We start from the raw sequence: 22,772 nt of genomic DNA, 5'->3' as shown, positions 1-22,772 counted from the left end.
ACTCACCTCAGCCTCCCAAAGGCGTGGGATTACAGGCTGAGCCACCGAGCCCGGCTCGATGCACATTTTTAATGGATCAGGACTGCTATTTGGAGATTCAGTCATATGTGGGAAAGTAGAACTAGAAAGCCCAGTTAGAAGCCAATTAGACCAAAGTTCATTTTCTTTTGGAATAATTTATTTATTTTTTTGAGTTGGAGTCTCACTCCGTCACCCAGACTGGAATGCAGTGGCCACTCCCGGCCACTGCAGCCTCGACCTGTTGGGCTCCAGTGATAAGCTAGATCTGAATTTAAAATTCCTATATTCTATACCTAGCTAATTTTATTGTCCCAGAAAATTTCCTGTCTCTGTTTTTCCTCCTGTGTGTTGTATTTGTTTTATTATCCATCACTTTGATAAACCTTTCAGTTAAATGATACTCAAAACAAAACTGTGGTGTATGTTTCTAGACAGTTTCTAAACAGTCTTTCTTTCTTTTTTATTTTATTTTTTGAGTTAGAGTCTCACTCTGTCATCCAGGCTGGAGTGCAGTGGCATGTTCATGGCTACCACAGCCTTGATGTGCTGGGCTCGGGCAATCCTTCACCTCAACCTTCCAAGTAGCTGGAACTACAGGTGTGTACAACCACACCCGGCTAATTTTTTATTTATGTTTTTATTTATTGTAGAGATGAGGTCTCGCCAAGTTGCCCAGGCTGGTCTTGGAACCCTGTACTCAGGCAGTCCTCTTGCCTCAGCCTCTCTAAGTGCTAGGATTACAGGCGTGAGCCATCTTGCTCAGCTTAGACAGTCTGTCAAGACCATTTTCCAGGTCTGAATATTTTTTTGCTTTGCATTAATTTTCTTTTGGTATGCTAGTTGTTGAGAGGTATTGCGAAATACTTGAAACTCAATTTAAATTCTCTCTAGTATATGTGATTATATATTTTTATGTGTGGCATGCTCATGATTATAATTTGCCTGCCATCAGAAATAATAACTAATAATATTGAGCGTTATTTCAGTACCCTCAGACACACTGTACCAAGTGATTCACATGCAGTTTTTCATTTAACTGACCCAGCGTTTCAGCAACATAAATATTTTGTGCCCAGAAGAGAAAGAAGTAAAAGATAAAGTAGAGCTACATAGCTTGTTAGTGAAAAATCTGATATTTAAACTTGAGTCTGATTTCAAATTCTCTCTTTCCATCCTACTGCATTTTTTGGACCAGGACTTAAGACTAGGTTCTAGACATTCCACTAGCATATATTGAGAAGATACAAAGAGAGGTTAGGAAATAGAGACTCAGGCTGGGCACAGTTGCTCACTCTGGGAGGTTGAGGTGAGAGGATTCAAGTCTAGCTGGGCATGGTGGTGCATGCCTGTAGTTCCAGCTACTTGGAAGGTTGAGGCCGAAGGATCACCTGAGCCCAGCAGGTTGAAGCTACGGTGGCTGTGAGCATGCCACTGCACTCCAGCCTGAGCAACAGAGTGAGACTCAAAAAAAAAAAAGAAATTCATATAATTTGAGAAAACCATTCTTAGTAGTGAGTAAAAGGATAATACAAAAATTTGTTTCTGCAGTCACCCCCCCATACCTTGCCCCTTCCAGCTGCCTTATTGTTTTCCCTGCTCCTTTCACAATGTGAGTTATCCACATTATTGTCTCTTGTCTGTGCTTTCTTACATACCATTCTCTCCTTGGCACACTTCAATCTGGCTTCAGTCTTCTATATTTTGCTAAAATTGTTCTTGTCAGGGTATCCTGTGACTTTCATGTTACCATATCCAGTGTTTATCCCTTTGACATCCTCATATTTTGAAGCACTTGCCACAGTATGAGCTCTTTCCTCTTAAACCCTTTTTTTGACCGGACATGGTGGTTCATGCCTGTAATCTCAGCACTTTGGAAGCCCAGGTGAGAGAGTTGCCTGAGTTCAAGGGTTTGAGACCAGCCTGGGCAACTTGATGAGACCTCATCTCTACAATAAATCAAAAATTAGCCGGGCATGGTGGCACATGCCTGAAGTTCCAGCTACTTGGAAGGCTGAGGTGGAAGGATTGCCTGAGCCCAGCAGGTTGAGGCTACGATGGCCATGAGTGTATCACTGCATTCCAGCCTGGGTGACAGAGTGAGACTCCCAACTCAAAAACAAACAAGCAAACAAAAAGCCACTTTTTTTCCCTTAATTTTCTAACCACACTCTTTTAGTTTTCCTCTTTCTGTGCTTCTCATTCTCACACTAAAATATTATAGAGTCAGATATTGCCCAATCTCTTAGGTAATATCCAATCCCAGGACTTTAGATACCATCTATATGCATATTACATCTTAACATGTATCTAGTATAGCATCTCTCTCCCTGAACTTAAGACTGCTCATTTGACCTCTCTATTTTAATGTGAAATACTTATCTCAATCTTACGCATTTAATTTAATGATACAACCATACACTCACTTGTTCAAGCCAAGAAATCTAGAACCATCCTTAATTCCTCTTGTTTTATTTCCTGACTTTTTAACTCTCAAGATATGTCCCACATCTAATCACTGGGAAAATGAAGTCATATAACATATGATCTCTGCCTTCCAAAAGTTGTTTATAGCAGACTAGCAAAATAATTAGCAATTATGTGAAGTACAGTAGGTATTAAAATTAAAATAATAGGAGCATTGAGGAGTGCATCAGAAGCAGCAGGGGTGGAGAGTGTAAGAGAAGGCTTCCTGCATAAGTGATGTCTGAGCTGATTTTTTTTAGAAGCTGTGTAGTCAAAGAAGCAGGCAAAGTCTATTTTAGACCAAGAGAACTATATTTTTTAAGGCAAATGCTATTACGATACAGAATGATTACCTAGGGCTCTTCAAGTACTTTAGTGTGGCTGTAATGATTTTTTTGTGTTTTTTTTTTTTTTTTTTGAGTTGGAGTCTCACTCTGTCGCCCAAGTTGGAGTGCAGTGGCACCTCAGCCTTGACCTGCTGGGCTCAGATGATCCTTCCGCCTCAGCCTTCCAAGTAGCTGGAACTAAAGGCACACACCACCATGCCTGGCTAATTTTTCTGATTTATTGTAGAAATGAGGTCTCACCAAGTTGCCCAGGCTGGTCTCGAACCCATGGGCTCAGGTAATCCTCTCACTTCAGCCTCCCAAAGTGCTGGGATTTATGGGCGTGACCCACCGCACTTGGCCTAATGATGTTTTTTTGAGGATTAGGGCAAACTAGTGAAGCAGGTCCAGATCATGAAGAGTCCTAAACTAAACAGTTTGAAACTTATTCTGAAAGATAATTTTTAGCTTATAGTGTCTGTGTGGGAGCTGGAAAGGTAAGGACAGATCCTGGGATTTAAACCTGATTTGGTTGAAAAAAACTTTTTTTTTTTTGAGTTGGAGTCTCACTTTGTTGCCCAGGCTACAGTGCAGTGGCATGCTCAAGGCCACTGCAACCTCGACCTGCTCGTCTCAGGCTACCTTTCTGCTTCAGCCTTCTAAACAGCTGGAACCACAGGTGTGTACCACCATGCCTGGCTAATTTTTTGATTTATTGTAGAGGTCTCTCCATGTTGCTCACGCTGGTCTCAAACCCCTGAGTTCAGGCAGTCCTCTTGCCTCAACCTCCCAAAGTGCTGATGAGACCTCTTCTCCACAATAAATCATAAAAATTAGCCGGGTGTGGTCGTGTGTGCCTGTTATTCCAGCTACTTGGATGGCTGAGGCAGAAGGATTGCCTGAGCCCAGCAGGTCGAGGCTGCGGTGGCTATGAGCAGTGTGCCACTGCACTCCAGCCTGGGCGACAGTGAGGCTATAGCAGAAGGATTGCTTAAGCCCAGGAATTTGAGGTTGTGTTAAGCTGTAATCGTGTCACTGCACTCTAGCCTGGACAACAGAGTGAGACCCTGACTCAAAAATAAATTACTTTTGTAATAGCACCAAATTTGAAATCTATGTTCAAAGTGCCAATTATCTTATAAATGTAATAAGTAGTGTGGGTAGGTATTTGTTTGCATCAGGATCCATATAAGATCCACATATTGTAATTGGTTGATAAATTCTTTAAAAATTTTCTTAATCTATAGGTTCCCCTTCCATCTCTTGAAATTTATGTTTTGAAGAAACCAGGTTGTTTGTTTTCCACAGTCTGGATGTTGTTGCATCCCTATGAGTTCAAGTAATAAGCTCCCCTGATCTCTGAATTTCTATAAAATTGCTTGCTTATCTTTGTTAAGCTTTTAATGTATATAGATAGGCATATTCCAAAAAAAGTATTCTGTAAATTTTCTAAAGATAGATGTCAGCAAATACTTGTTGAATATTTTGTATTTTCTCATTTTTCATTTAACTGTATTTTCGTACTGCCTGGAAACCTACACCATTTTCTTTCTTTTTAGCCATCCTAGAAGCTATGATTTTTCTCAACAGTCCTCTATAAACTTGATTCAGAATTAACATTTAAGACTTCTCTGTCCCAAATACATGTACTGTCATTCATACCTCATAATACTTGTAGAAATAGTTTCTGTTTCTTGGAGTTTTGTTGTTGTTGATGTTGGAATCTCATGTTGCTCAGAATGGAGTACACTAGCCTAACCACACGGTTCACTGCAACCTTGACCTCCTGGGCTCAGGTGATCCTTCTGCCTCTACCTTCCGAGTAGCTGGGATTACAGGCCCACACTACCATGCCTTGCTAATTTTTCGATTTTTTGTGGAGACGAGGTCTCACAATGTTGCCCAGACTGGTCTCGAACTCCTAGACTCAAGCAGTCCTCTCATCTCAGCCTCCCAAAGTGCTGGTATTACAGGTGTGAGTCACCACACTCAGCTGATGGACACCTTTAACTTGATCCAGACTTTCCATATTACGCTGTTGCAGTGATTATGTGTTCACAAGGATATTATACAGTACTGATTGATTGTATTGTTGAGATAATACATAGAAAACCTGAGCAGCAGAGTGGAGGTATAAAGTCAGATAAATCTGGATTTTAATCTCATCTTCCCCAGTACTGACTATGTAATCTTATACAAATTACTTCTCAGAGTCTTGATTCCTCGTTTGTAAGATAACAGTGATAATGCCTACTTTCCATGACAATTAAAAATCTAATTCCAGGCCAGGCGCAGTGACTCATGCCTATGATCCCAGCACTTTGGGAGGCCAAGGTGAGAGGATTGCCTGAGCCTATGGGTTCGAGACCAACCTGGGCAACTTGGTGAGACCTCATCTCTACAATAAATCAAGAAAAATTAGCCAGGCATGATGGCGCACGCCTGTGGTTCCAGCTACTTGGCAGGCTGAGGTGGAAGAATTGTCTGAGCCTGGCTGGTCGAGGCTGCAGTGGCCATGAGCGTGCCACTGCACTCCAGCCTGGGTAACAGAGTGAGACTCCAATTCAAAAAAAAGAAAAATCTAATTCCTTAACTTAGTATACAGTACCTTCCTTCAGTAGTCTGATCCTTACTTTCCTAATCTTTTCATCTTCCTCCAGCAGCACTAACCTGGTGGAATAGACTGCTATTGCACTGGTGTGCTCTTTGGAGCTCTGTTTCTCCCCCTCCTTCTACATCTTCTACGTTCACATACGTTTATACACTGTGTCTTCTCATTTATTATGCCTTCCTCATTCTTTCTCTTCCTCAGTTGACTAATTCCTAATCAGAGCAGGCGTCATCTATTTTAGCAGTCCCGCACAGACACCTTTGTATATGTCTCTCTGTTCCCCAGAGCACTTCTTGCCTTTCTCATTGACCCATCTCAAGCACTGTAATAACTTTTATGCTCTTAAAGACCATATAGTATTGTAATATTCTGTTTTGCCTCACCTTCTCTAGACTGTGCATTCTTTGAAGACCACAGCGAATAGCCTTGCGATTCTTGTATTATTCTTAGCACATGTTCCAATCATGCGATCAATAAATTTTTGTTGAATTAATACTAAAATAGTAACATTTGTTATGTACCGTGATTAAGTATTTTTCATACATTATTTTGTCTGGCTGTAACACTCCAAGCTTAAATGAGGTAGCATGTGCAGATTTTCTCATATTCTCAGGAAAAATGTCAATGATCTTTTCCTGAACTTTAGCATACAGCCTCAACTCACGCTATTTGTGCTTCTGGACCCCTCCCCTGCTTTTGCTTGTTCCCATCATTCTGTTCTCATAGCTCCTATTCATACCTTTATTTTATGTATTTATACTTCTATTATATTGTAGCAGACAAAAGTATCTGAGGGTAAAGATGATCTCATTTCTGTTTTCCTAGGCTCAACACAGGCTCTGGTGCAAAGGAAGGGCTATATAAATGTTGAAGGAAGTAAATATTAATTTGTATTTTTCTAAAGCATCCAAACTGTGGGAGATAAATGTATTTATACCATGAAAACTTTCTAGATCAATTGTTTCATTTCATCCTCTTTATTCTTTACTCAGGATGCTTGTGGTGTTCACAGCGAACATACTCCCTCCAGCCTGTCCCAGACAGGAGGATTCCAAACCGATACCTAGGCCAGCCCAGCCCCTTTACACACCCACACCGCCTCAGACCTGGTAAGGCCTTTTAAGTATAATAACTATCTCTGTTTAGGTGTTCTGTCTAGAACGATGTTACCTAATAGAATTTTTTGCAATAATCAAAATATTCTAGATCTGTACTGTTCAGAGAGGTGGCCATTAGCCTCATGTGGCCGTTGTACACTTACGTTTCCAGTGAAATGAGGAACTGGATTTTTTAAATTTTATTTTAATGAATTTAAACTTAAATAACTACATGTGGCTACTGGTACCTTTTTTTTTTTTTTTTTGAGTTGGAGTCTCACTCTGTCACCCAGGCTGAAGTACAGAGACATGCTCACGGCCACTGCAGCCTTGACCTGCTGGTCTCAGGTGATTTTTCTGCCTTCGCTTTCTAAGTAGCTGGAACTATAGGCATACACCATCACACCTGGCTAATTTTTTCTTGTTTTATTTTAGAGATGAGTTCTCACCAAGTTGCCCAGACTGGTCTCGAGCCCTTAGGCTCAGGCAATCCTCTCACCTCAGCCTCCAAAAGTGCTGGGATTATAGGCATGAGCCACTGGGCCTAGCTAAGGATGTTTTTCAAGAAAAGTTATATTACTTTCTAAGTCATAGTTTCTAGAACTGTGAACTAACCTATGAAGTACTGTGTTAAAAACATTTTAGAAAATGTATCTTTCTTGAAAGTTAAATACTCATTTAAAAATTTTGTTTAACAACAATATTTCTATATAGGTCAGGTGTGGTGGTTCATGCTGTAATCCCAGTACTTTGCTTGAGCCCAGGAGTGGGAGACTAGCCTAGGCAACATAGTGAGTCCTTGTCTCTACAAAAAAATTAGCCCAGCGTGGTGGCACACACCTGTAGTCCCAGCTACTCAGGAGGCTGAGGCAGTAGGATTACCTGAGCCCAGGAATTTGAGACTGCAGTGAGCTGTGACCATGCCACTGCACTCTAGCCTGGGCAACAGAGTGAGACGTCAACTCAATAGACAAAATATTTCTATATAGATTAAGCAAGATTTCCAGATCTGTTTGTCACTGATTTGAGAGGTGGTCACCCAGTTGATAAAGATGATGCAAAAAAATCAGTAAAAGTTTATTTCACTAATTTTTTTTCTACTATAAAGTCACTTAAGGGGTGAACAATGATGAATGAATATCCCAAAGAAGTAGGTATGGCAAACGAAATGCTTTATAGAAAAAGCAATCAGGTTTTCAAAGAAAATTAATTGTTCCTTTTGTCATGGGAAGTTAAATCTGTATTTGTAATACAAGCATATATGTGAACAGAATAAGTATTGCCTTTAGAAATATGTTAATCTTTCACTGTCTCCACTCAGTGAATGATACCAGAATGTCTCTCAGTGAGGGCTTCCTTTTGCTGATTTTTCATCAGACTGGAATTCCTGCTGGGAAGTTGGCTGAGACTCAGAAAATGCAGCTCACCACTGAAACACACAAGAAATCAGTTTTTCAAAACTGTAAGGTAAGCTTAATAGCAACCCAGTTGGTTTTAATTTAAGTATTTATCTACCCTATCAACCAATTATAGCTTTGATTTTTTTAAAAAAGTAAAATTGATACTAAGTTTTCCTAACTTTGAAAGTTATTGATGCCGGGCTCGGTGGCTCAGCCTGTAATCCCGTGCCTTTGGGAGGCTGAGGTGAGTGGATTGCCTGAGCCCGCGGGTTCGCAACCCACCTGGGCAAATTGGCGAGACCTCATCTTACAATAAATCAAAAACTAGCCGGGTGTGGTAGCGCGCGCCTGTAGTTCCAGCTACTTGGAGGGCTGAGGTGGAAGGATCACTGGAGCCCAGCATGTCGAGGCTGCGGTGGCCAGGAGCGGCCACTGCACTCCAGTCTGGGCGACAGAGTGAGACTCCAACTCAAAAAAAAAAAGAAAGTTATTGATTTCTTGTGATGAGATGGTTTTACATGGTGAGCTGCATTTTCCAAGCCTTGAACCTGGTAATCATATTGTCAAGATAATGGCCTCTATGTCTAGGCCGTTTTGCTATGTACATTATGTGCATGTTAACTATAAAAGAATGTAAATAAATATGCATAAATACATGTTCATGCACATATATATGTTTATATATGCTATGGGGGAAAGAGGATGCCTGAGCCTAGGGGTGTGAGACCAGTGTGGGCAACTTGGTGAGACCTCATCTCTACAATAAACCAAGAAAAATTAGCTGAGCATGGTGACATATGCCTGTAGTTTCAGCTACTTGGAAGGCTGAAGCAGAAGGATCACCTGAATCCTGCAGATCAAGGTTGCGGTGGCCAGAAGCATGCCACTGCACTCCAGCCTGGGTGACAAAATGAAACTCCAACTCAAAAAAAAAAAAAATTAACTCTTCCAGACATAGGATTTTGGACATTGGAGTGAGAATGGATAGAAGTAGATGTAATACAACAGAATTATCCGTGTTGTAAACCTGAAAGGGACTATCAACTATACCATCAGGTATATGTTTTGGGGAGGCAAAAAAAGAAAAAAAAAATCCAAAGAGTTAATCATTTGTCTTTCTCCATCTAGAGATGTAAAACTTGTGGAAGTGTTAAAATGATTCTTGACTGAGAAAGAGTAGATTTTTAAGAAAAATTAAAAGACGTAAAAATCTCTTTTACACAACTAAAGTCAGTTTGTTAGCTTGGGATATGAAATTATGTCTTGTATTACTTGGTTTGCTCCAAAATGTCTTAGATTTTGGACAGTTCTTTTCCTTTACTTTTTTTTTTTTTTTTTAAGTTGGAGTGTCACTCTTGTCACTCAGGCTGGAGTGAAGTGGCATGTTCACAGCCACCGCAACCTAGACCTGCTAGACTCGGGCTATCCTTCTGCCCCAGTCTTCCAAGTAGCTGGAACTACAGGCATGCGCCACCACGCCCAGCTAATTTTTTGATTTATTGTAGAGATGACGTCTTGCCAAGTTGCCGAAGCTGGTTTTGAACCCATGAGCTCAGGCCATGCTCTCCCCTCCGCCTCCCACAGTGCTAGGATTACAGGCATGAGTCGCTGAACCCAGGCAGTTATTTTCTTAATACATGGTAATAATACATAGTTAACACTTTTGGAAAACATCTCAGTACCTTTCTTATTTATTACACAAGTTCTCTATATATTATAAAAAGACTACAGAATATGGAGAAATGTAGATTATTTTAATTGCTCATAATCCCACAACTCTGAGAAAACCACTGTTAGGATGTTAGTATATCTATTTTTTTGGTTTTTGAATCAGAGTCTCACTCTGCTGCTCAGGCTGGCGTGCATGCTCATCGCCACTGCAGCCTCAACTTGCTGGGTTCAGGTGATCCTTCTGCCTCAGCCTTCCAATTAGCTGGAACTTCAGGCACATGCCACCATGCCCAGCGAATTTTTATTCTGATTTATTGTAGAGATGAGGTTTCAACAAGTTGCCAGGCTGGTCTCAAACCTGTGGGGTTCAGGCAGTCCTCTCACCTTGGCCTCCCAAAGTACTGGGATTATCGGCATGAGCCACCGCACCCGGCCTAGTATGTATATCTTTGTGGACTTTTTTTTATATAGAAGAATGTGTGTGTGTGTGTGTGTGTGTGTGTGTGTGTGTCGTGTGTGTGTGTGTACGTACTCTTTGTGTATTGCTCAATTATTTCCTCAAATCCTTAGAAGTGAAATTACTGGGTCAGTTCCTCTGAATTTTTTTTTTTTTGAGTTGGAGTCTCACTCTGTCGCCCAGACTGGGGTGCAATGGCACTATCATGGCAACTGCAGCCTCAACCTGCTGTGCTCAGGTGATCCTTCCAGCCTTCCAAGTAGCTGGAACTACAGGCATGGGCCACCACGCCCGGTTAATTTTTTTATTTATTGTGGAGATGAGGTTTCACCATGTTACCCAGTCTGGTCTCAAATCCATGGGCTCAGGCAGTCCTCTCGCTTCTTCCTCCCTAAGTGCTAGAATTACAGGCATGAACCACTGCACCTGGCTTTCTGAATTTTTATTTGCCATACCTACCTACCCAGGTTGCCTGAAGCAAGAGCCACTTGGAAAATATTTAACATGGTGACACGGGAGATAAAGGAATTCTGTTCTGACTGTGCTACTACTACTTTAGCTGGAACTGTGGAGTCAGACTGAGTCTCTCAAGTCTCCTATTGATTTTCAAAACTTATTGTTTCCCAAAAGGGAAAAAAAAAAAAAGAAAACTTATCATTTACTTAAGGAAGTTTGAGCACTATAGTCTATTTCTACTTTTATGATAGTGCCATCTCCATGCTAAGGAGTGTATCTATAGAGGTGGAAAATGTTGGTCAATGTTTAATCACTACCATGCCTTCTGCTTGTCCAGACCAAAAAAAAAAAAAGATTCCATGTAGGAAGATAAGTGCCTTTCTGAACCGTATATATATACTTTTTGTTCTTTTGAGTTGGAGTCTCACTCTGTCACCCAGGCTGGAGTACAGTGGCATGCTCATGGCTATCACAGAATCATAGGAAAATGCCACCTCGCCTGACTAATTTTTTGGTTTATTGTAGAGGTGAGGTCTTGCCATGTTGCTCAGGCTGATCTTGAACCCTTGAGCTCAGGCAGTCCTCTCACCTTCACCTCCCAAAGTGCTGGGATTACAGGCGTGAGCCACCACACTTGGTGTGGATCTACTTTTTATAGTATCTTCAAAAGAAAGACATTATAGTTCCCTGACATTGCCACAGGAATAATGTTGACATTAGCAGAGCAGCAAGGCATTCAGCTCAGGTAAACACTGATACTTACCAGAGAGTGAGCAGGAAAAATCAGTGGGATGCTGAATGAGGCACTATTTTCTAAAATCTATATTTATTTTTTAACATTTTTACATTCTAAACAAAATTAGTTTTGGGATATGTGGTATAGTTTGGAGTACTAGCTTTAAGAAAGGGCTGCTCAGAGGTTGAGCATAGTGGTTCACATCTCTGTAATGCTGACACTTTGGGAGGCCAAGATAGGAGGACTGCTTGAGCCCAGTAGTTTGAGACCAGCCCAGGTAACAAAGTGAGACCTTATCTCTACAAAAAAATTAAAAAGTTGATCAGGCATGGTGGTCTATACCTGCAGTCCCGACTACTCAGGAGGCTGAGGTAGAAGGAGCGCCTGAGCCCAGGAGGTTCAGACTGCAATGAGCTGTGATGGTGCCACCTGTACTCTAGCCTTGGTGACAGAGTGAGACTTGACTCAAAAATAAAAGGTAGGGGGCTGCTCAGAGAGTTGGATTTGTCAGAAAGATTTGTCTGACATATCTAGAACCTTTTCTTGGTTTTCTTTCAACTATAGCGGTGAACAGATTTATTGAGAAGTAATCAAAATACAATTATGTGACATACAACTTAAGACAGTGCTTCCACCATTCACTTTTTTCTCTATCGTCAAATACAATGATAGAGACAATATAGTTATTATCAAGTGTAATACTTAAAATGATGGAAAGATTGGTACTAGAATGGGTTATGGAAAAGAATTCCCAAATCATCTTTTCTTAAAAGTTTCAAAGGCAGTCAGGTACCTGTCTTTTATGATAGTTTAATTGTATCTTTCTCTGGAGCAAGAGGTGTATTTTATTTTTTAAAGTTGTTAAACATGATTGATATTAATTATATCTAAAAGATAAAGATACTATTTTGGGAGGTGAAGGCGAGAAGATTGCCTGAACCCACAGGTTGGAGACCAGCCTGAGCAACATGGTGAGACCTTGTCTCTACAATAAATTAAAAGATTAGCCAGGCTTGGTGGCTCAGCCTGTAATCCCACGCCTTTAGGAGGCTGAGGTGAGTGGATTGCCTGAGCCTGCGGGTTCAAGACCCACCTGGACAACTTGGCGAGACCTCATCTCTACAATAAATCAAAAAATTAGCCCGGTGTGGGTTCCAGCTACTTGGAAGGCTGAGGTGGAAGGATCGCCGGATCCCAGCAGATCAAGGCTGCGGTGGCCCCCCTGCACTCCAGTCTGGGTGACAGAGTGAGACTCCAACTAAAAAAATAATAATAAAGTAAAAGATTAGCTGGGTGTGGTAGTGTGCACCTGTAGTTCCAGCTACTTGGAAGGCTGAGGTGAAAGGATCCCCTGAGCCCAGCAAGTTGAGGATGTGGTGGCCATGGTGGCCGTGAACATGCCACTGCACTTCAACCTGGACGACAGAGTAAGACTCTTGACTCAAAAAAACCCCATATTATTTTGGTGGTAGTAAAATTTTTATCTTGCTTAAAAGATTAAAATATATGTCTAAAAAATAACAGAAATTGATAGTGATTGCATCTGCCTAGACTATTGGGTGAGCTTTTTCAAAATATACTTATGTAGCTGGGCTCGGTGGCTCAGCCTGTAATCCCGCGCCTTTGGGAGGCTGAGGTGAGTGAATTGCCTGAGCCCACGGGTTCGAGACCCACCTGGGCAGGCTAGACCTCATCTCTACAATAAAATTTTAAAAAAATTAGCCGGGCGTGGTAGCGCGTGCCTGTAATTCCAGCTACTCGGAAGGCTGAGGCGGAAGGATCACCGGAGCCCAGCAGGTCTAGGTTGTGGTGGCTGGGAGCGGCCACTGCACTCCAGTCTGGGCAACAGAGTGAGACTCCAACTCAAAATATATATATATATACTTATGTGCCAGGATTCTACAGACTGCTGAGTCCACACCTCAAGGAGAAGACTTAGAACATGTATTTTGAAGAGCTCCCCGGGTATATCTCATGTACATTACTAGCCTGGTGGTACTCATTTAGCTGGGTGCATGAAATGCTTAATGATTAGGGGGGAAAACCAGATCTATGGTTGCTGGCCACGTTTTGAAGCAGAGAGTATGTTTCCCCATGCCTCTGTGATCTCATCCTTAGTCATTCAGTTCTTAAATTTATTCACGTTTTTATCATCATCACTACCATCAAACATTTGCTGAATGACGTCTTTACATTTATCTAGCCATTTCAGAACACTGTTTTATAGGTTATACCTGATAGGCAGAGTAGTAGACTAAAAGTTTTGTATTCTATGGGTTTTAAATTTAAGTTTGGGGTCTACTTTTTCTGTAACTATTTCACTATGAAGTATACCTGTTTTTATAAAGTAACACCTTTTCTTTTCCTTTTTTTTTTTTTTTTAAAGTCAGGGACTCATTCTGTCGTCTAGGCTGGTGTGCATTGGCACAATCACGGCTCACCACAACCTTGACCTTGTAGGCTCAGGCAGTTCTTCTACCTCAACTTCCTGAGTAGGTGGGACTACAGGCATATGCCATCACACCTGGCTACTTTTTTTTTTTTAATTTTTTGTAGAGACAAGATCTTACTACATTGCCTAAGCTTGTCTCAACCTCCTGGGCTCAAGCGATCCTCCCACCTTGGCCTTCCAATAGGCTGGGATTATAGGCATGAGCCTCCACACCCAGCCCACATATTTTCTTTCCTCACCCCAGGATACCTATGTAATTTTTAAAACCACTTGATTCGTATTGATTTTATGTTTTTCTCTTAAAAACATGAAATTAATTTATCTTCTGAATTAGATTTTTAATATAGAGCAAAGGCTATACGTAGACAAATGTATAGATAAATAAACCTGTGTGTATGTGTGTGTGTGTATCTTTTATTGATTGATTGATTGATTGAGTCGGAGTCTCATTCTGTCTCCCAGGCTGGAGTGCAGTGGCACACACTCACGGTCACTGCAACCTCGACCTGCTGAACTCAAGTGATCCTTCCACCTCAAGTAGCTGGAACTACAGATTCGCAGTACCACACCCAGCTAATTTTCTGGTATATTATAGAGACAAGGTCTCACCAAGTTGCCCAGGCTGGTCTCGAACCCATGGGCTCAGGCAATCCTCTCACTTCAGCTTCCCAAAGTGCTGGGATTATAGGCAAGAGCCAACACACCTGGCCGAAACCTATATATTTGGTTTACATGTTTAATATATGTTAACTGTCCATTTCAAAATGCCATTATACTGATAACTAGCATATAGAAATACTGCAAACTGGTGAGACAAAGTAAGTGGATTGTCTGTACCCACAGGTTCGAGACCAGCCTGGGCAACTTGGCAAGACCTCATCTCTACAATAAATTAGCTGGGCTTGGTGGCGCGCACCTGTAGTTCCAGCTACTTGGAAGGCTGAGGTGGAAGGATCACTTCAGCCCAGCAGGCTGACGCTGGGGTGGCCATGAGTGTGCCACTGAATTCCAGCCTGGGCAATGGAGTGAGACTCCAACTCAAAAAATAGAAAATTGGAAAATTCTCTGTACTAAAAGATATCAAGAGTCAGCCCCAGACAAGAATCAGGAACAACCTGAAGAACCGAGTAATAATAAAGCTCCTGAAACTCACTCATGTTATGTTAAAAAGTCGAAGATTTATAGTGCTTCTATGTAAATAATTACTTTGAAATAAATAGTGATTGTCCATGTAAATTATACTTTCTTCCTGGCTTTGGATTACCAAGATGATAACCTGTTCTAGTATTCTTTATTTTGGTAATAATTATAGCTAATACTTATAGTAATTACGGTTCTAAGTATTTTATTAATATTTTATTAATACTTTTTGTTTATTTACTTTTTAGATTGGAAAATATAATTTATTTAAAAAGTAAATTAGAGGGAGAGAAAGAAAGAGGAGATTTACCTCCCCAAGGTAGAGAAGCAGGCCAAGGCCAGGAAACATGGAAACAGCTATAACTCAAAGAGTACACGGCCACACCAGAGTCTAGTAAGGCAATGGCCTTTTTATTTTATTTAATTCTCCTGACAACTTTGTGAAGTGGGTACTGTTATTGTCTCGATTTTACTTATGAGGAAACTGATGCAAAAGGAAGTTTGGTAGCTCTTCCCATGTGGCTCAGTAAGTTGCTAAGCCAGGATTCCAATTCACAGAAGTCTTAACTCAAGAGTCTACACTCTTAACCACAAAACAGCATATAACACCTATGCTAAATAATATTACATGGGATTTTTTTAAAAAGTCATATTTTTGATAAGAAATTCAACTGAGTATAAACTTAGTATAAAAGTTATTTCAAGTTTAGAGAATGGAATACTTTTTTTAATGAGGAAAAATTTACATGCAGTGAATTGCACAAATCTTACATCTTGACAACAGCAAACACCAATATAACCTATGGCTCAGTCAAAATGTAAAGCATTTTCATCGCCCCAGAAAGTTCCTTCATGCCCCCCCAGTCAATCCTCACCTCCATAGACAACCACTCCTCTGTCAGCATTGTTTGTTTTGCCTGTTTTTGATTTTCAGTAAGTAGAGTCATACAGTAAACTTTTTATCTGGCTTGTTTTGCTCAATATATGCAAATAAAATTCATTTAGAACATTTTTTATCATTTGATCATTTTTTTCAGAGATGTCTTTTACATTATAACAGAAGCATCTGTTACTTTTTTCTTTCTCCCCATTTTCCAACTGCATAGTAATAGATCAGTTTAACTACTTTCTTATATTAAAATAAAAACTACCTAGTATTAAAATTTTTTTAAATTTTTTAAAAGAATTATTTTAAAAATCAGACCATGTTAATATCCTAATCTAGTAGTTTCAGGAAATAATTAAAATACATACCTAGAGTGTTGCAAAGACCTGCATTTTTCCATCCTTTTCCAGTCTTTATTACACTTTGCTCTGGATTTTCTGCTTGGCTGATAAAATGTGAAGAACATTCTAATTCTCTTAAGAGGCCCAATCCTTAATGTCCTGGAAGAGCTTTGCTTCTTCACTGCAAAATATCAGAATCGATAGTGAGACTTTGCTGTTTGCAGAGTCCAGCTTGTGCCATCCAGGCTTTTGATTGGTTAAATAAACTTATTAGAATAGCCTTAAATGATTCCACATGATAAAATACTAACTTTGTTTCTTAATACTTTACAACTTGACAAAGTTGCCAGAATGTTTATTCAGACATAGTTTTATTAGAAGAAATTCAGGCCAGATTGACTATAAAGCTTAGTTACTATGATCAAAGGCCATTACAACTGCCAAGTTTACTTCTAGGGTTTAAAGTTCATTGTTTTATCACACTTATTTTTCCTCCTTCAAATTAAAAAAAAAGATATCTTTTTTCTTGAATCATTTATTTGTTGTGATAGAGAGTTGTTACTCTGAGATTTCAGAAGTTGGGAAGCATTTAATTAATGACCACTCCACAGTGTTGATAACTAATTCACTTGGGAAAATATAGCCAGTGGTTTAAATATTTCTCATATAGTCATTTGTATGAAATTGGATTCAGCAAATAAAATAATGCTTTGAAGGCTATGAAAGATAGTTTTTCAGTTCTGCTTTGATTCCCAAAAATATAATTTCCAATTATATTTTTCCATAAGTTACTTCCTGACATATGTTAATATATATCCTTAAAACTGCCAGACGCGGTGGCTCACACCTGTAATCCCAGCACTTTGGGAGGTGGAGGCAAGAGGATTGCCTGAACCTATGGGTTCAAGACTAGCATGGGTAACTTGATGAGACCTCGTCTATACAGTAAATAAAAAAATTAGTTGGGCATGTTGGCACTGTTTCCAGCTACTTGGAAGGCTGAGGGGAGAAGGATCACCTGAGCCCAGGAGCTCGAGGCTGCAGTGGCCATGAGCATGCCACTGTACTTCAGATAAAAAGACAAAAAGGAGTGGTCAGATAATTCACCAATTATAACCATCCCCTTCTTTAATAAAAGAGTGTTTACTGCTTGATTAAGTTAAGAAATTTCCAGTGTTAAGTAACAGGGGCACACTTAACATAAATAATTGTCAGGGAGATAAATAGTTAAGCTACTCTTCAGCTCTGGTACAAAGTTTAGTATTTATGACTAAGAGTCTTAAAGGACTCTTAATCAACTCAAACTCGAAAGAGGAAAAATGTGATATAAGCCCTTCTTGGCCCCACTCTGTTGTTTTGCCTGCTTTAGACTGGCCCTCACGTCTTTTATTTCTTGCCAATGTCACCAATAAATATGTACCTTTTTTTTGCTATCATAGATGTCGAAAAAGTTAAAGAAAAATGAGTATTTTTATTAATGGAATACAAACTATAGAATTTCCTGGAGAGGTAAACTAAACATAGATAAAATAGCTAGATAATTATAAACAACTGAGTTGCATGTACTGAACATGAGTACTGAGGAAATTCAAAGATCCTGGACCAAGCAGTTTTTCTCCTGGGACTATCAGACATAAAAGTACCAATATTTAAGTACAGAGATGTTTATTGTAGCAACAAAAAGTTGAAAACTTTGTTGAATGCCTGCCAATGTAGAAATGGCTCAATAAGTTAGGGTATATCCACCCCAAGAAATGTCTTAGAGACAACAAGCAGAATGATATACCAAGTGACTCAGAGGATAGAGTATTGTTGGTGTGGGTATTGTTGTGTTGGAAAAGCAAGATATAGAAAAGAGCATATAGAGCTGGGCTCGGTGGCTCAGCCTGTAATCCCACGCCTTTGGGAGGCTGAGGTGAGTGGATTGCCTGAGCCCGCGGGTTCGAGACCCGCCTGGGCAACTTGGCAAGGCCTAATCTCTACAATAAATCAAAATGAGCCAGGTGTGGTAGCGCACGCCTGCAGTTCCAGCTACTCGGAAGGCTGAGGCGGAAGGATCGCCGGAGCCCAGCAAGTCGAGGCTGTGGTGGCTGGGAGTGGCCGCTGCACTCCAGTCTGGGTGACAGAGTGAGACTCCAACTCAAAAAAAAAAAAAAAAAGAAAAGAGCATATAGGACCAGGCACGCAGTGGCTCATGTCTATAATCCCAGCACTTTGGGAGACTGAGGTGAGAGGATTGCCTGAGTCCGTGGGTTCGACACCAGCCTGGGCAACGAGGCAAGACCTCATTTCTACAATAAATCAAAAAATTACCCAGGCATGGTGGCACGTGCCTATAGTTCCAGCTACTTGGAAGGCTGAGGTGGAAGGATTGCCTGAGCCAAGTAGGTCAAGGCTGCAGTGGCCAGGAGTGTGCCACTGCCCTCTAGCCTACGTGACAGAGTGTGATTCCAACTCAAAAAAAAAAAAGAAAGAAAGAAAAGAAAAGAGCGTATAATAGGCTGGGCACAGCCCAGCTAATTTTTTAAAATTTCTTTATTATTGAGACAAGGTCTCATCATGTTGCCCAGGTTGTTCTTGAGACCATGAGCTCAGGCAATCCTTTTGCCTCTGCCTCTCAAAGTGCTGGGATTTACGGCATGAAACCAAGCTTTTTTTTTTTTTTTTTTTTTTTTTTTTTTTTTTTTTTTTTTTTGAGTCAGTGTCTTATTTTGTTGCCCAGACTGGAGTACAGTGGCACGCTCATGGCCACCGCAGCTTCGACCTGCTGGGCTCAGGCAATCCTTCTGCCTCAACCTTCCAAGTAGCTGGAACTACAGGCAGGCACACTACCATGCCCAGCTAATTTTTTGATTTATTGTAGAGACGAGGTCTTGCCAAGTTGCCCGGGCTGGTCTCAAAACCTGGGTTTAGGCAGTCCTCTCCCCTTAGCCTCCCAAAGTGCTGGGATTATAGACTTAAGCCACCTTGCTCAGCCTTTTTTTTTTTTTTTAATAGAGATAAAATCTCGCTATGTTACCTAGGCTGGTCTTGAATTCCTGGGCTCAAACAGTCCTCCTGCTGCAGCCTCCCAAAGTGTTGGGATTATGGGCATGAGCCACCGTGCCTGGCTGGTGGATTGTGCCAAAAATGTATCTAGTTTAGTGAACAGAATGAATCCGTAGCATTCAAAAGATTTCCTAAGGAGTCTTCAATCATTAAGAACCATATGCTTAATCAAATTTAATATGCATGACAACCTTTAGAAATAGTTGGCATTATTAGGGCTTTGGAGGGATACAAAGATGGCCCTCAAGGTGCTTATATGTATACCCAACTCACTATAAATATAAGGTAGAGAGTGAAAAGTCTTATTAGAAAGGTATGATTAGCCGGGCTCGGTGGCTCAGCCTGTAATCCCACGCCTTTGGGAGGCTGAGGTGAGTGGATTTCCTGAGCCCGCGGGTTCGAGACCCACCTGGGCAACTTGGTGAGACCTTATCTCTACAATAAAATCAAAAATTAGCTGGGCGTGGTAGTGTGCGCCTGTAGTTCCAGCTACTTGGAAGGCTGGGTGGAAGGATCACCGGAGCCCAGCGTTTCGAGGCTGCGGTGGCCGGGAGCAACCACTGCACTCCAGTCTGGGTGACAGAGTGAGACTCCAACTCAAAAAAAAAAGAAAGAAAATTGTATCAAGTGCCCACTATACTCCAGTTATTATTCTAGGCCTTGAGTATATAATATTGGACAAACAGATACAAATCCATGTCTTCATGGAGCTTACCTTCTTTTAGGGAATCATACACAGGCAATGTGATCCTTCTCTCCATATTATATATTGCAATGTCAGAGCAACTTTGATTATATGCCTAATAATGCCTTCCACATAACACTGTTTAGTGAATGTTTGATTGAATGACTAAAAGAATAAACTGAAGAGCTGGAAGAGATCTCCCCCCCCCCCTTCTTTCTTCCTGTCCTCTCCCCACCCCACATAGTCTCTCTAGAAGAGATTTTAAGGGGTCATGATCCCAGTTTTCAGGCAGGACCATATGTAACTCATTTTTTCCAAATTTTTGAAGAAATTTGAAATCTGGGTTATTTTCTTAATTCCTTATGTGCTATAGGAGATTTGGCATAAACTGAAGAATCAAACTTGGATGACTGCATCTAATATTAAGCTACCTTAGGTACTTTGGCACTGTAGAAATACAAAGCATCACCTTTATTTGTCATTTCTAGGGGAGGTGACTCCAGGACTGTCTCAGGTGGAATATGCACTTCGCAGGCACAAACTAATGTCTCTGATCCACAAGGAAGCACAAGGGCAGAGTGGGACAGACCAGACAGTGGTTGTGCTCTCCAACCCTACATACTACATGAGCAATGATATTCCCTACACGTTCCACCAAGACAATAATTTCCTGTACCTGTGTGGATTCCAAGAGCCCGATAGCATTCTGGTCCTTCAAAGCCTCCCTGGAAAGCAGTTACCATCGCACAAAGCCATGCTTTTTGTGCCTCGGAGAGACCCCAGTCGAGAACTTTGGGATGGCCCACGATCTGGCACTGATGGAGCAGTAGCTCTAACTGGAGTAGATGAAGCCTATACACTTGAAGAATTTCAACATTTCATACCGAAACTGAAAGGTAACAAATGGGAGCAAAAGTCATATCACAAACTAGATTGGGATTGAGATATTCCTTTCCTATTTTAACAAAGTTCTTAATTTTCTAAAATGATTATAGTTAGCAGCATTTTCGTGAGCACCATGAAAGAGATAAATCGGCCTGGCTCAGTGGCTCACACCTGTAATCTCAACATTTTGGGAGGCGGAGACAAGAGGATTGCTTGATCCCAGGGGTTCGAGACCAGCCTGGGCAACTTGGCGAGACCTTGTCTCTACACTCAATCAAAAAATTAGCCAGGCACAGTGAGGTGCACCTGTAGCTCCAGCTACTTGGGAGGCTGAGGCAGAAGGATCTCCTGAGCCCAGCAGGTCGAGACTGCAGTGGCTCCATACTACATGAACAGTGATGTTCTCTATACATTCCACCAATACAAGATTTCCTTTACCTGTGTGGATTCCAAGAGCTCAGTAGCATTCTGGTTCTTCAAAGCCTCCCTGGTAAGCAGTTACCATCGCACAAATTATTTGGGCATGGTGGCATGTACCTGTGTTTCCATCTACTTGGAAGACTGAGGCAAAAAGATCACCTGAGCCCAGCAGGTTGAGACTGCGGTGGTTGTGAGTGTGCCACTGCACTCCATCCAGGGTGACAGAGTGAGACTGTGACTCAAAAAAAAAAAAAAGTTCTTTTTGGTAGAGTTTAGGTCTCTCTGTTGCTGAGGCTGGTCTTGAACTCCTGGACTCTATTGATCGTCCCACCTTGACCTCCTTATTTTTTCAAGTATCTTATTTGGAAAATAAGACAAATGTTCAAATTGGAAAATACTGACTTTATACCAAAAATAATGTATAATTATAATGTTTTAGTTTGATTTCTTTTTTTTTTTTTTTTGAGTTGGTGTCTCACTCTATTGCCCAGGCTAGAGTGCAGAAACACACTCACAGCCACTGTTGCTGCAACCTGCTGGGCTCAGGTGATCCTTTTACTTCAGCCTTCCAAGTAGCTGGAACTACAGGCACGCACCAGCACGCCCAGCTAATATTTTGATTTATTCTAGAGACAAGGTCTCGCTTAGTTGCCCAGGTTAGTCTCAAACTCCTGGGCTCAGGTAATCCTCTCGCCTCCTTATCCCAAAGTGCTAGGATTATAGGTGTGAGCCACAGTGTCTGGCTAGTTTGATTTTCTTATCTGGCTTGTAAATCATTTCTGAAGTTAGTTTTTAAAATAATTTTTTAAATGTTTCTATCAAGCATAGAATAATTGGACTTGTTTCCTACAAAGACTCCTTTGAAAGAAAGTATATATTTGAATATGTAAGTTATAATATGTTTGATTAAATTCTTTCATTACTTTATAGACATATTTTCTGTTTCAATAATTATCCTGTTCAATTCGTGGGCACTGCCGCCTAGACCTACTGGGCTCAGGTTATCCTTCCACCTTAGCCTTGCAAGTAGCTGGAACCACAGGCACATACCACCAAGCCCCGCTAACTTTTTGGCTTATTATAAAGCAGTCTTGTCAAGTTGCCCAGGCATGTCTTGAAACCCTGGGCTCAGGCACTGAGCTTTCTTATGTCTTCAAAATCCATATAAATATATAAACATGGAGCTTAGGATCATTTTCTTTGTAGCTTTGCTATCTTATACTAGTTGCTAGCTTCATATTCTACAGTCTAAATTTCATTAACCTGCTATAATTAAAATATCTCCCATAAAATAAGTTTCTCAAAAGTACTTCTCAGCCAGGTGTGGTGGCTCATGCCTATAATCCTAGCACTTTGGGAGATGAAGATGAAAAGATTGCCTCTTTCAGAAGGAGATACTATATTCTCAAACAATGATCCTTGCATCACCAATATCAGCATCACTTGGGGCTACATATTAAAATTAGAAATGCATAACACATAGTGGAAATATAAAATCTCAAGTTTTCACCTCATATTTGCTTTTTTTTTTTCCTGAACAGGACTCTCTTGCCCAAGCTGGAATGCAATGGCACGCTCATAGCCACCACCTGTAATCCCAGCACTTTGGGAGGTGAAAGGCGAGAGGATTGCCTGAGCTCAGGGGTTCAAGACCAGCCTGGGCAACTTGGCAAGACC

The 22,772-nt window shown here is 40.9% G+C and overlaps 1 protein-coding gene across 1 annotated transcript in view; it reads left to right on the top strand.

Annotated features, from left to right (window-relative positions):
• XPNPEP3 (X-prolyl aminopeptidase 3) overlaps positions 1–22,772 on the top strand; it is an 84,927-nt gene that overhangs the window by 11,948 nt on the left and 50,207 nt on the right. The window contains exons 2-3 of the mRNA XM_008058130.2: positions 6,414–6,530; positions 20,279–20,686. Coding sequence (XP_008056321.1) covers positions 6,414–6,530; positions 20,279–20,686 — 525 coding nt within the window. The remainder of the gene's footprint in view (positions 1–6,413; positions 6,531–20,278; positions 20,687–22,772) is intronic.

The sequence above is a fragment of the Carlito syrichta genome, unplaced genomic scaffold (genome assembly GCF_000164805.1).
Source record: "Carlito syrichta isolate Samal-C Ts95f unplaced genomic scaffold, Tarsius_syrichta-2.0.1 Scaffold303220, whole genome shotgun sequence".
Taxonomy (NCBI): Eukaryota; Metazoa; Chordata; class Mammalia; order Primates; family Tarsiidae; genus Carlito; species Carlito syrichta.
This window is presented reverse-complemented; position numbering and strand designations above follow the sequence as displayed.